We start from the raw sequence: 14,137 nt of genomic DNA on the forward strand, positions 1-14,137 counted from the left end.
GGGGAGGAGGGGGAGGGAATCAATTTTGACGGTATGATGTTTATTCTTCTGACATACTGCTGTTTCTGTTGCTGGAGGGTTCTCTGACTTGAAGTGGCCTTTTTTATTTATTTTGTAGAAAATGGAAAAGGAAGGATCTCAAGATGAAAAACAGTGAGGAGGAGTTCCATGATGTAGCATCAAGTCTTGATCTTCTTCTCCTTTTTTTTTTTCTTTGAGCTATTTTCTGTTTTTAAATCTCATGCATTCGGATATCTGCTCTTATTTGTTCCCATTCTGAGTGGATGAGATAAGCCGGCAAGGCGGATTTAACTCACCAAAATGTTTAAAATACAGAGATTCCAGTTCATAATATTTCAGATTTAACTAGACCTGTGAAAACTAAGATATGGTTTTTGAAGACTGGTCTGTCAGTCATTTTGGTTGGACTTCATTCATAATATTTTCAGATTTAATGAGATAATTGATGCTATTGAAGTTTTCCTGTGGTTGTGTACAGGATTTTGTGTTTATCCCAGGCCCTATGTGTTTCGTTGTAAGACTTTCCTGCGATCAATATTTTGCATAAATTTTTTCTTAGGGAAAACGTGTAAGATGCCGTGGAAGAAAAACAAACAAAAACAGCAGAAATTCTTATGAGGATTTTCCCCCCTTTTTGCGCGTTTTTACATGGAAACAAGTAGAGACCCAGGTAAACTCACATAATCAGATCACTGCATCAACTGAAAGAACAGGAGAAATCGAGAATGAATTAATGAAATTCATCGGTTTAGTATGAGAAAAATCCAATCGTGTCATGTAGTCATGTCCTCACAAAATTACAATAATGTAAAACCCTGTAATTCTCTGTGTCAGGCAAAACAAAAAATCAGGAACAAAAGCTGAAAAAAATATATATATATATAGATATATGGAAATAAAGAATGGGTGTGGTTCTACAAGTGATTCATTGTACATAGGCCAACAAAGATGTTTGTCACTGAAGAGAGCTCCTCCAGGGCAATACCCCATTTGCAGGATCAGCCAGGTTGGCCATGACGAAGTCCCTAAGCCCTGTGTCCCATACCTCGCAGAACTGAAGGTGCCAATTGGGTGGTTCGATGGCCTCAGTCCCAAGCCCAGGAGCCCTGTCCTTTGATCCCTCATTCTGGTTCTCTTGCCAATCGGCGACGTAAGTGGCAACCCTTCGAAAGAACTTGGCCTTGAATGCTTCCCATACTTGGTACTTGTAGTGGTTTATGATGGCTGTACTCTGAGGCAGGTTTAGGGAAGTGTATCCTGTCTTTAGCCGGAAATGGTGAACCACATTGAGTAGTGTGTCATCGAGAGCATTGGGGCGTATAATGGATTTGTGCCTCTCAGGGCTCTGAAGCCGGCAGGTATACCCCAACGTCACTCCCTGAGAAGGAGGCGTTCTTAGCCCTGACGGTCCAAAGCTGTGGCATGCTGTCCTGATCTCACCAATGGTTGTTGAGGAGAAATTTGAAACAAGGGATTTGAGGGAATCTCGACCTGGGTATCCCAAGCTATTGGTAGAGGGAACAGGTAAGTAGAAGAACTCATCAACATCCATGAATCCTACCCAATTGCATTCGGCCTTTGCCCTAATGGTGCAGTGGGAGAAACCAGCTTCCTGGGTCTTCAGCCAAGGCCAGACGTGTCTGCTAACTTTGTAGTTCTCTTGATCGAGTTCGTCGATCACTTGCTTGATGTCGTCATTGCTGTTGTTGTCATAGATGAACCAGCGCTCAACTCCTAGCCAGGCATGGTAGGTGATCCATTCGCGCAGGGAGGAGGCTTGGTTCCAAACCATAGTGCACACACATAGCTCATACTTCTTCTCTTCCTTACCTTTGCTCTCCTCTTGAGCTTCAGCAGTGGTGGTGGTGGAATCGATGATCTTAGCGACGGAAGGAAGGGGAATATAAAGGGGAGTAGTCCTCCTCACTCGGCCTGATGTTCCCAGTGAAGCTGCACCAATGGTGACTCGGATTCCATTAGCTCTAGTGGGATTGTTTCGAATGCTAATAGGGAGAGAGCACCGGATTACTTCCTGTGCAGCAGTAATGGCCTGTGTGGTGAGAGCGAACTGGGGATGTCTCTGCCAATTTCCCCAACCGAAGTGGCAGACGAATTGCGTTGGATCGGAAGCTCTGTCAGGGCGAAGATTCAATCCTTTAACGAACACCACAGCCGTGTCTCCATCCAGAGATGCACCGTAAACCAACGGCGCCTCCCACGAATGAATTGAACGATTACTTCCAATTCCTACCAACGCATTATCTTCTAATTCTTCTCTGCTGCGGTGGTGTTCTCTAATTCCACTCCTCTCTAGAAGAACCCAGGTGGAGTGATTAGCCGGAGGTGAGGGACATCGGACAATTGACCTGTAACTATCGAATTCGTCCGCAGATAGAAGGGAAAGTGAGATGCTGCGGGGGCTCTCGTTACCTAACTCATTCGATTTGTTGGTGTTAATGGAGGGCAGAGGATGGTAGACACAATTCAACGCCGTGTTCCGATGCAACAGAGAAAGACCGCTGGTCATCATTGTCGTCCTCTTAGACACTACCAGCAAAACATGGTCAGGGAACAAGACCCGATCCTCAACAATGAATGGCAATGGCCCCCCATCATCATAATTGGCAGAATCTAAGATGGAATTGCTCGCGTCCGATGCTGAAGACGACAGTAGAGGCAAGCTAGAGATAATCAGAACAGGGCCGAAGGGAGATGAGCCGGTGGTGGAGAAGCCATCGAGGAGGAAGACGAAACAGCAGAAGAGGAGGAGGACGGGATAGACGGAGACAGGATAGTGGCAGGAGAGTGAGGAGGACAAAAGATGAGATCTTGGGAAGTGCTTTCGCTTGCGGCGTTGGTGCTCAGAATCCATTTGCTGGTACATCTGTATTACTAGCCAATCAAACCAGACCCAAAGCTGCTGCTTCGCGATGACGATATGAAGTGGTAGATCTCAGGAGCAGAGCTGAGCTGATAGGGAGACCTGTAGTAGGAGGAAGACGAGAGAGTAGATACGGAGGAACCTCGAGAGAGGGAGAGAGGGAGAGAGGGAGAGAGGGAGAGAGAGAGAGAGGATTCCTCAGAAGGGAACGCGAACGCGAACGCGAACGCGAACGCAACGTGTAGTTAATGAGGGTTGAAGGAGGAGGAGAAAGGAGGAAGAAGAGACGACAGCCGTAATTTGCTGCAACTAAGAAAGTCCACTCACTTCTGTAAGTCCTCTTTCTCTGCTGCTGCTGCTCTGTATTATCTCTTATTCTATTGTATTCTCTGTTCAAAGTTCAAACATGGCATATGCAATAATAATGCCCATAGCCCCATACCCTTTTGCAATTAAACAAGTATCGCACTTGTTTGACCATATTTTACTTACCCAAAGAAAAAAAATAAAAAATTTGTGTGTGTATGTGTGGGATGGAACCCAATTTAGAAACCCCATTAATTGGTAATCTTTGTAGTTTCTCTATTTTCTTTTCCATCATAATGAGTAATGAAGGCAAATGATATGAAATATAAAATAGAAATAGAATTGAATAGAGGGAGAGATGATTTGGGGTAGGTGTGGTGTCAAAAACTAATCTGAATTGAATCATTAAATAAATCAAGATCGATATGAATTTATTGAATCATGTTTTAGGTTGAGGTTTGTGATATTGAAATCAACTCTGGACTCGGTTGAAATCAATAAGACATTAAATTGAGCTAAAAAAATTGGATCAAAATCAATATAATTTGGGATCAGGCTGCTCTTCAATTGACTGAGCATCGCAATGATTGTAGAGGATCTTTTTCATGTAATCTGACAAGAAATTGATTTTATCCCAGAGTATATATATATATATATATTTCTGAATATATTTAAATTGTAATTTTGCAACCAAATCAAAATCAAGTCAATAATAAATTGAAACTGAACTGAAATCAATACATCCTAGATCAAAATTTTAGGTTGTGTTTGGTAATCAGGAGAGAAAAAGAAAAAAGAAGAAAAAAAATACAAAAAATTGTATTATTTTCTTAATTAAGAAATTCTTGTTATGTTGATATGTAATGAATTAAGAGGAGATTCTATTTTTGAATTTTAAAATTTACATTTTCAAAAAAGTTTAATCTAAAATACAAGAAAAGAAAAACTTTTTTTAAAATTATTAATCATATAAATTTTATTTTTTTTCATTTCATTTTCTATTATTTTCTTTTCTTCTTTTTTATTTTCATTTCTTCTCTATCTTTTCTCTTGGCTACCTTTAAAAAGCTAAAGAAGATGACATGTGAAAGACATACGAGGAGGATTCCACGCGTGTATTTAAGTCTCCATTCCACGTGGTGGGTGGTGACCGTCCACAAATTGTGACAAATGAGACTTGTTGGGGACCTGGTACTAAGAAAGTTCCAACCGCCAATGCTTAACACCTTTCATCTTCCTTCTTTATTATTTAATGAAATGCCACAGAAACTTCAACTTCATTGTTTCAGGATATACACGTAATTAGCTTACTCTAGAAGACACGGAAAACCTCTAATGATTGGCCAGCCCACATGTAGAGGCCTCATACAGGGAATAGATTATTTAAACAGGGATTGAGTTTTCCCTTCTCACTCACCTAACTTAGACTTCTAACTGAAAGGATGTGAACTGAATCTAGGTTTTTGACTGTTTGTTTACATTTTTTGTTTGGGTAACAAAAAGTCTTTTCCTCTCATTGGTGGATACAATTTATTCTTAATTCATATCTTTTAGTTATTTTGACTGTTCTCCTTATTCCTTAGAATCTAAGTAATTAAGTATTTAAATTTTTAAATTTTAATTAGATATTTAACTTATCTAAATTCTACATGGATACCCCTTGATTGAATATGAATGCAAATCAAATTTAGATTTTCGACTATCCATTTACATCCCTTCTCATGTCTCCATTAATCATTCTTTAGGACTCATTTGGATGATGTCCATGAGGTATCGTGTAATAGTAAGAGATATTTTTTTAATCATTCATAAATAGGAGGGCCGACAAATATAACCATTGATGACTGTACTTATCTTTCACATGGTATGGAGGAAAAATTTTTCCTTTAAATGTTGTTTGTTTAATGTAAAATAGTGGGGTGTGAATAAATTGGTGGGAGAATTGTATGATTTTCCATATTGTTTCAAAACATGCATGTGTTTGGTTGCTTGGCCTGAGAAACTGAAGAGAGTAACATGCATGAGTCAAGGATTCTTCTGCTATTGTGACAAGCAATTTATCTAATCTCACTCTTTCTCCAAAGTTTCACCATTTTAGATAGAATTTTGCGGTGAAGGGAATTGAAAGTTTGGGATTCATTATGGCATTGAGTCTCACACACCTTTTTTTATCCATCATACAAAAGGTGACCTTAGAATGTGTATGATGGGGTAAGAAAACAAAAGAATAATGCAAAAAAGAGATTTTTGTATTATATATAACTGGTTCTTCCCTCTTTCCCTCTTCCCCTCTTCTTCTTTGTCAGGTGGTCATTGGGTGGACTGGGTGTGAATCTATAGTCAGCAGATGTAACTAGAAGGAAATATATATATATCTAAAGGACAATTAATTAGACACGCGTTGTTGAATTGTTACGTTGAGGACAAAATGAATGAAAAAAGAAGGAAACACCATAATGATAATAATAATAATAATAATAATAATAATAATAATAATAATAATAATAGAATTGAGGGAGGCAGAGGGTTCCCTAGAATTAATTATATTATGATTTATGACAGATATTATTATTCTGTGATTAAAAAAAGAAAATCATTTTCATATCATAAGAATCCACTATTTTGATCTATGTAGGAAGGGGATGTGGCAATCTAATTGTTCAGATATAAGTGTCCACTAATTAAGCTACGTTTGAACTAACGACTAGACAAATTTCAGAACTAATTTAATCAAACATTTCTTTCATTGTATTGGCATACATATTCATGCTTCTTTTAAAAGACAATGCTGTCAATATTTTACTGGAAAAAAAAAAAAAAAGACAATGCCGTGAATAGTACATAAGTGAATATATAAAGATTAATGGGAAGTAAAGTTTTCAAACCAAAAAACATACTTAGTCCTCACATGATTATTATATTTTTAAATTATTTCATATTTATTCATTAAATTTCACTTTATTTGGCATCCAAATCCCTTAGATTTGCAAAGTAAATATATGAAATGTAAAAGATTTATACAATCCTGTTGGATAATAATTATAAAATTTCTTTTTAAGTTTAAAATCTTCGCTTACCTTCCCTTTAATTTCCCTTGCAAAAAAAAAAAAACTGAATTGATTTTCTTAGAGTCTTCGTTAGGCTCAATTATTTGATCTAGCCTATGGTTAAGGTCATGCCAGATCAGCCCACCATACTTAATTGCCAACCTGTAAATGCTACGCAGAAGTAGTGATGTAAATGGATCAAATATGGATTGGACGTGATCGGATTTGTATATCCCTTAATCAAATACCGATGTCCTTAAACGGATACAGACGCAAATCAAATCTGAATTTTCTACTATTCATTTATATCTCTAACCTGTGTATCCTGCACCTTACTCTTCCCAACGAACACGTCTCTCAGTTGTCCTAGCTTTTTTCCTCATTCTCTAATCGTCGAATCTTGAAGAACCCTCAATATTATTACCTACTTAATTTTTTATTATTAATTGGATATCTATTTGAATCAAATAGATTATGTTCAGGATTATCCAAATTTAGATCTAGATACTGTTGACGGGATATGTATATCACTAAACGAACATGAATATAAATTAAATTCAAATTATCACTAAGTGAATATGAATGTAAATTAAATTTAAATTTTCAACCATCCATTTACATCTTTACTTAAAAATCCCACGGCTCTACGTAGTAAAAGACTACCTATTGATTTTCCAATGAACTAATATGTCAATAACGTTGCTTCCTTAACAATGCAAGAGAAAACTTTTGCCATGACTGTCATGTGATGTAGAAGCGTGTCTCCTTTGCTTTCTTCATTATTTCCATGCCCAATGGAAGAAGGAAAGTGCAACCCCCCACCGCCCCACCCTCTTTCCCTCTCTTTGCGGCAACAAAATGGGCTCTGTAATAACATTTGGATTCAGTTTCTCTCCACCCATCAAGAAGAGATTCTCACTTCATCCACCCAACCAAACCCTCACATTGGATTGGAGAAAGTATCTCAGGCCATGACCTATGGGGAGTGGAGTACAATGAGTCAAATCAGGATCAATAAGGGCTGGACTGTCTTGGGTTGAGAGCCTGACAGAGCTGGGCCTGGGTTGAAATATCTCAGCCCAACCTAGGGTTGGCCTATGCGTAGTTTAAAAGACCTTCAGATTGGGTTGAGATTTTAAGAAACCCGACCCAACTTAATCCATCAACATTCAATAGTATTTACCATATAGAGGTGACCCCAACCCCAATTTTTTTTCTTTTTTTAAAAGCTCAAATTTCTTTAAGTCAAGCAATCTAGAGGGTATTTGTTACCTCCTAGATTGAATTGTTTGTCTCGGTGATTTTCGCAAGTTCTTTGCAAGGCTTGCAATCTACAAGGTTGCCAGTCATGCTCGGTCAATAGCCGCCTCGCCAATGCCCCTCCCAAAGGCCGGCGCCCTCTTCATGGCTGTCTCCTCCATGAGGCCATCTTCTTTCTTGGCCATGGCCCTCCGCAAGGCCCGTGCCCTACCACCGTGCCTGCCTTTTCTACCAGAACTCTGATTCATTTCTTGACGGCTAGAAGCTGAAGTGATGAGATTTGTTGGTAGGGTTTGGTGGAACTCTACCTCCAAATTTCCTTGTTTGCCCCACCTCCTTCTTTGGGCTTCTGGGTTCTTGTTCAGCCCATGTGGGCTTTTGAATTTTAAGTTGTTAGGCTTCTAGATCTTGTTATTTGCCCATGTGGACTTTGTGTTGTATTTGACATGTAGTCCACTTGGCCTTGGTTGCTTTCTTTTTTGGAATTTAATTACCCTTATAAGGTTTGTAATCTCCCTTAGGGGTTATATTTTCCTTACCCCTTCTTTTAATGCATTTATTAATTAAAAAAGGAAAAAAAAGGGTTACAGATGAAATACTGCGCCAATTAGACCAGATGGGACTGAAATCCTATGGATAAGTTTAGGAGTGTCAAAAGCTGGACTGCACCTGCATGCCCGACTGATAAACAGATCAAGCCCGAAACTGGAGTGATCATTTAGTAAACGGACCGGTCACCTGTTTCAGCCAGTTTATTAACCGGTCAGTCTCAGTTTTTACCATAAGCCGATGGGCACCCAAACGAAAGCCAGCCAAAACCGATTGACCGTAAACCTAATCCTTTTTTTGCCCTATTCACGGTTTCTGGTTTGAATAGTTGCATTTTCTTTTCTGCTACAGAAAAGGCCCATTAGTCAGCCCACAAGAAAAGTTTCAAAGTAAGTTTTGAAGAAAGGAAAAAAGGCTGTTATGTTAGCGGTATACTCAAATCTGTGTCTAATTTTCTCTCCTCTTAAAAAAGGTCATTATTTCCCTCTCATCCCAGATCGCCCATTGGTTAAGCCGCTACTAACTCTAAAAAAGCCAGTGGCATACCCAACCTTCTCCCTTTAAGAAATTATGAAACTTGAAAAATTTCTGAGCCTACAGCCTACATAGGCAGCCCGCAAGAAAAGTTTCAAAGTAAATTTAAAAAATGGGAAAGGCTGAGTACACTGCCCACGTGTTGCAAACTAGCTCCCACTGTCTTTTTTTCTTTTTATTTTTTTAAAACCTGTGTCTATTTCTATCCTTCACCCCCATGAAATGATCCCCTGCTTTTCCTATATGATGCCTTTTCCCACAGCCCTGTTGGTGCAGCCCACTACCTTGTTCCATATAGGCAGTGTGCCTATCTCTCTCCCTTTAAAAAAAATATGAGACTTGGACAATTTTTGAGTCTAAAGAGGCAGCCCACAAGACAAAGGGAAAAATCCTCTTACCAAGTGTGTATCCGATGACCAGGGGTACATGTCTAGGTATTGCCAGCTGTCCGATATGCACTGGTCTCACTGGTACACTGGCTGAAGAGGATCCCGGTGAGCCACTAGAGAAAGTTTATAAACAGAAGCTGATAACGGAGGACCGAATGGCACGATAACTGACCAACAAATAACATTCAGTCAGTATCTGGGCTTTGAGGAGCGATTACGTAATCAAGTGACCATATCTTGGCCCCCAAAGTCATGGGCCTGATAATGGCCCAACCAAGACTGACCTGGATCAACCGGATGACACCTCTAGATAGTATAGTTCATTTGGCCCAAGTTCTCTTATTCACATGGCAATTTTAGCCAAAACAAAGCACTAAAAACCAACAAATAAATAAAATGTATTTCTGGAAAAATCTCAATAAATAGAAAGATATAAGATTGAATTTGATATTTGATGTACATATAGACAATCTAAACCAATCGTTTGTCATCCAATGGTTGGAATTGCTACATTATACTTCAATACTAGGTTTGTAAGTTACCTTCATTTTCACCTGCTCCCGCCTAACGTTACCATACAACATTGAAGGCATATAATCACTCTAAAAATATATAAACAAAAAATTATACCAGACTCAAATTTTAGTTTTTAAAACAGAAATGTTACCATACACAGCCTAAGTCCAGCCTAAGTCATTTGACCTTAAAATTGGCCCTTGCTAGTTGCCACTGTAATCCCAAAATAAAAAGTCTAATAAAACCATTATATGATATTATATGATAAGGTTGGACTTTGAGGGTTCCCTTCAAAGATATTAGAGGTGTTGCTGTTGTTGGTAGAGACTTCCCAACGCCTCCATTTATTATGCCTCACAAGAAGGTTTGATTTCATTTTCCATCCCTGACACATAACATGATATCCTTTTAGAATTTTTATTTATTTATTATTCAAATGTCATAAAACATCTAGTCTACCACATGGATAGATGATATATCCATTCCAATAATTTTAAAAGAGAGAACATAGTCTAGCTTAATCACATTTCAAATTCAAAGATTAATTTAATCAAATACCCCTTTTGTGTTAGGGCACATTCCATGTATGTTCATACATATGTACAAGTACTCAAGACATTACTGGACACTCTCCCGACAATGAGAGAAAACAAATGGTTTAGATTAAAAAAATCATAAAAATGGATTATTTAGATTTATCTTTTGATTTTTTTATTTGATCATCCCATCGATATATTTGAACTTGGCCTTAGGATGCATTATAGAAAGGGAAAAAAACAATCAGAATTTTCCTTCCAAGATTAAGCCATCATAACAATTGATTCAACTCTCTTATCTTCATTCTCGTAGTAAGATCTCATTAAATCAGAATGACATACTCAAAATATAGAAGAATCACAAGAGAACAGCAGAGCCATATCTCATACCAATCTGGATATAGTTTCAGGTCATATATGAATTCCCAATTGAGTAAATATTCTGTTCTCTTTATTCATACAAACCTTTTTAAATAGATAAATTGATAGAAATAAGCAATTAATTAAAGTAAGTTTGTATTATTAGAGATGTGGTAGCTTTCCATACTTGCAGACAGTAGCAAGGATGTCAATTCTATGACAATGAATTTGATTCCTCAACTGACAAAATAAGATATTGTATCTTTACTAAAGATATCATGATATGATTTTGATTTTGATTTTGTTTTTGTCTTACGGAAAGAAATAGTGGGGATTCGGTTAGAACTCACTTTTTAAAGTTAATCATTAATTATTTTTTTCCTCAATTAAATGGGATTCTTTACATAGAAAAAAAAAAAAAAAAAAAGGAACACAATACCGCCTTAGAAATATTCCACCTAAATAGAAGTCGACTACATGGATCATGGCTCTCTAATTCAAACAGCTTTGTTTGAGATCATACTAGAATCAAGATCTAAAATATTAAAGAGAGGGTGCATTCTTTGTTGGCATACAATGTCTTGCATTATGCGGTCTTCACACCTCTCATAATGAATTCTCTTCACCAGAGTATATTCTCAATCATTGGATTTCTTTTTTTGTTTTCTCTGTTGGTGTACAATGTCTTACATTCTATTGTGGTTTAATCCAGGGAGTATTGATGCAGACTCACCCCAACGTTATATATTTTTAGCTAGATTTACTTTCTCTGTAAACAATTCTGAGATGTGTAAAGACTAGCGATGTAATCCTATCCTCCATTCATAATGAAACATGATCTGATCTTATTAAGGACGTAGTCAATTTTACCTAACCTTGTAATTTTGTGCAAATCTGTGGGCTTTCTACATTCTCTTCTCCACTCATTCTCAAGTCTTCTCAATCAAATGTTAGCTATTCCAAAAACCATAACATCGCCATTCCCAAATGCTATTCTACTGTTTTTCGCATATCTCTAATTCGGTTTATGCCTTTCATTTACTAATCAAAACTAAACTCTCCACCTTATTACGTAAACAAATTTTCAAAAGAAAAAAAAGAAGGAAGAATTATATAAAAGAAGAAAGAAAATAAATTATTTCTGGATTGTGACAATTATCAAAATAAAACAAAACAAAACAAAAAGACTTGGATGATTGTGATTTTCATATCCAATTAAAAAAATGGTACTCATCCGATCTCTAGATAGATAGATAAATCAATAAATTGTTCTATTCCTATTTGTTTGTTATTGAAAAAAAGGATTGTTATGTGTTTCTGTTTTTATTTGCATGCCCTGTTGAAACAATCCTTTCCTACTCAATTCCTTTCAACCCCATATGCACCTGCGGACGCATAAGAAGAGGTTTTGTGGGTAATCCACCTAATTTAGGTGGGTAGTCCCCTTAATTGTACCACGTGGAAGTGGAGGGATGATATTGGCATGTAAGAACCATGACTTATTACTATTTTTTTTTTTAGCGATCAAATCTTATTCTATGTTAGGGGGGAAATGTGCAATCAATATGTCACAGAATGTGAATTTGTTTTTTATATAGTTTTTTTTTTTATTTGAGGAAAATGATTTTTTAACCTTATTTAAAGAGAATTTTTCCACCATGTTTTGTAATTTTGTTGATCAATGATTGGGCATTTTTTGTTGATCCCACATGTGTGAGGTCTTAGGGAACAAGAACTTCAAAAGATAGTTGGTTGAGTTACTCTGAGAATGCCGAAAATCATGATTGGGCATTGTTAAGTTGTCACATGTTAAATTAATATCATAACTCAACCATGTGATTTATTATCAAATTTTACCTTTTTATTTTTTTTATTTTTCTCACTAAATTTATTTTATTGAAATTTTGAAATTATTTTAATATTCCCTCAAAGTGATTTCTTACATGCAGGGAAGGACAACCTTCTATTCTGGCAAGTCATGGTGTGGTAGAAGGTAGATTGTGCCCGTCCCGTCTAGGTTTTAGACTTCATTCATCAATTCAATCTTGGCAAATTCCAATTGATGCTTCATGTTAATGGTGTGGTCAAGAACTATAAGAAAATTTCCACCAAAAAAATATATATATAAGAAAATCATGTTCATATCTTGTTGATCTAACCCTTTGCCCAAGTGGTTTAGCTTAGAAGTCATTTATCTTATAGAGTGAAATGGCAAAGAGATGCCATGATTCAATCTTGGGTTAGGGAATTGTGTCATATTCATATCAATCGTGAGAGTTGAGGGCTTTATGGTTTCATTGCTTGGTACTTATTGCATGTATGAGGATATTTTGCATTTATCATCATATTTTTTCTCATGTAAGTTTTAGTATGTTTCTAGGGTGGTGAACAATCTCATTGACTCTTTAGCCAGGAAGATCTGTTTTTGACGTGTATGATAGTTTGACCCAATTTTATTTCGGAGTTACAAAACTCATGCACAACAACTACGTGTTTGCCAAGTTTACATGAATAAAAAATTTCTTAAAACAAAAAAAAAAAGAAAAAAAAAGAAAGAAATTGAGGCATTATGTCTACCAAATTTGGGTATTTTATTGAACTACTTTTTTTAATGAAAAATGAAAAATATTATTAGAAAGCATAATTAGATGTATCAGTTGTACTTAGTACACAATTTACCCTACATGTATGCATCAATAATACTGTAAATACCACATCTCATTGAAGTACTAACTAGAAAAAGTATCTCAGACCATGAACTATAGGGATTGGAGTACAATCAATCGAGAGTCGAATCCGGATCAATAAGAGTTGGACTGTCTTGAGTTGAGCCTGATAGAACTGGGTCTAATTTGAGATATCTCAACCTAACTTGAGGTTTTAAGAAACTCAACCCAATCCAACCCAATTCATTGACACCATAATATTTACTATATACAGAGGTGACCCCCACCCCAAAATTATTTTTTTCTTTTAAAAGGTCAAATTTCTTTTAGTCAAGCAAGAGGGTATCTCAAGGTTACACGCGAGATACTATCCCAATTAAATTAGATGAGACTGAAATCCTATGGATAGGTTTAGGGGGGTCAAAAGCTGGACTGCACTGGCAGGCCAGACTAATAAGGCCCCGACACTGGACTGATCATTTAGTAAACGGACCAGTCACCTGTTTCAGCCAGTTTATTAACCGGTCAGTCTCGGTTTTTACCAAAAGCCGATGGGCACCCAACCGAAAACCAGCCAAAACCGATTAACCGTAACCGAATCCCTTTTTGCCTTATTCAGAGTTTCTGGTTTAAATAGTTGCATTTTCCTTTTTTTGTACAGAAAAGGTCCATTAGGCAGCCCACAAGAAAAGTTTCAAAGTAAGTTTTGAAGAAAGGGAAAAGACTAGTATGCTAGCGGTAATGCAGTATATCGAAATCTGTGTTTATTTCTCTCCTCCTCTTGATAAAAGTCCTTACGTCCGTCTCATTTCAGACTGCTCATTAGTTAAGCCGCTAACTCTAAAAAAGCCGATGACATACTCAACCTTCTCCCTTTAAGAAATTATGAAACTTGACCATTTCTAGGCCTAAGCCCTAGATAGGCAGCCCACAAGATAAGTTTCAAAGTAAATTTAAGAAAAAGAAAAGGCTGGGTACACTGCCCACGTGTTGCAAACTAGCTCCCGTTGTGTCTACTCTTCCCTTTTCTTTTTCTTTTTCTTTTTCTTTTTCTTTTTTTTTCTTTTTTTTT

General features: G+C 37.0%; 1 protein-coding gene across 1 annotated transcript; it reads right to left on the bottom strand.

Annotated features, from left to right (window-relative positions):
* Positions 1-607: 607 nt before the first annotated feature.
* LOC122077820 (glycosyltransferase family 92 protein RCOM_0530710-like) lies at positions 608-3,477 on the bottom strand. Its single transcript, XM_042643715.1, has one exon. It carries the CDS (start codon positions 2,903-2,905, stop codon positions 977-979), a length of 1,929 nt encoding a protein of 642 aa, XP_042499649.1. The 5' UTR covers positions 2,906-3,477; the 3' UTR covers positions 608-976.
* Between the last annotated feature and the right edge of the window lie 10,660 nt (positions 3,478-14,137).

This window comes from Macadamia integrifolia, chromosome 5, assembly GCF_013358625.1.
Source record: "Macadamia integrifolia cultivar HAES 741 chromosome 5, SCU_Mint_v3, whole genome shotgun sequence".
Classification (NCBI taxonomy): domain Eukaryota; kingdom Viridiplantae; phylum Streptophyta; class Magnoliopsida; order Proteales; family Proteaceae; genus Macadamia; species Macadamia integrifolia.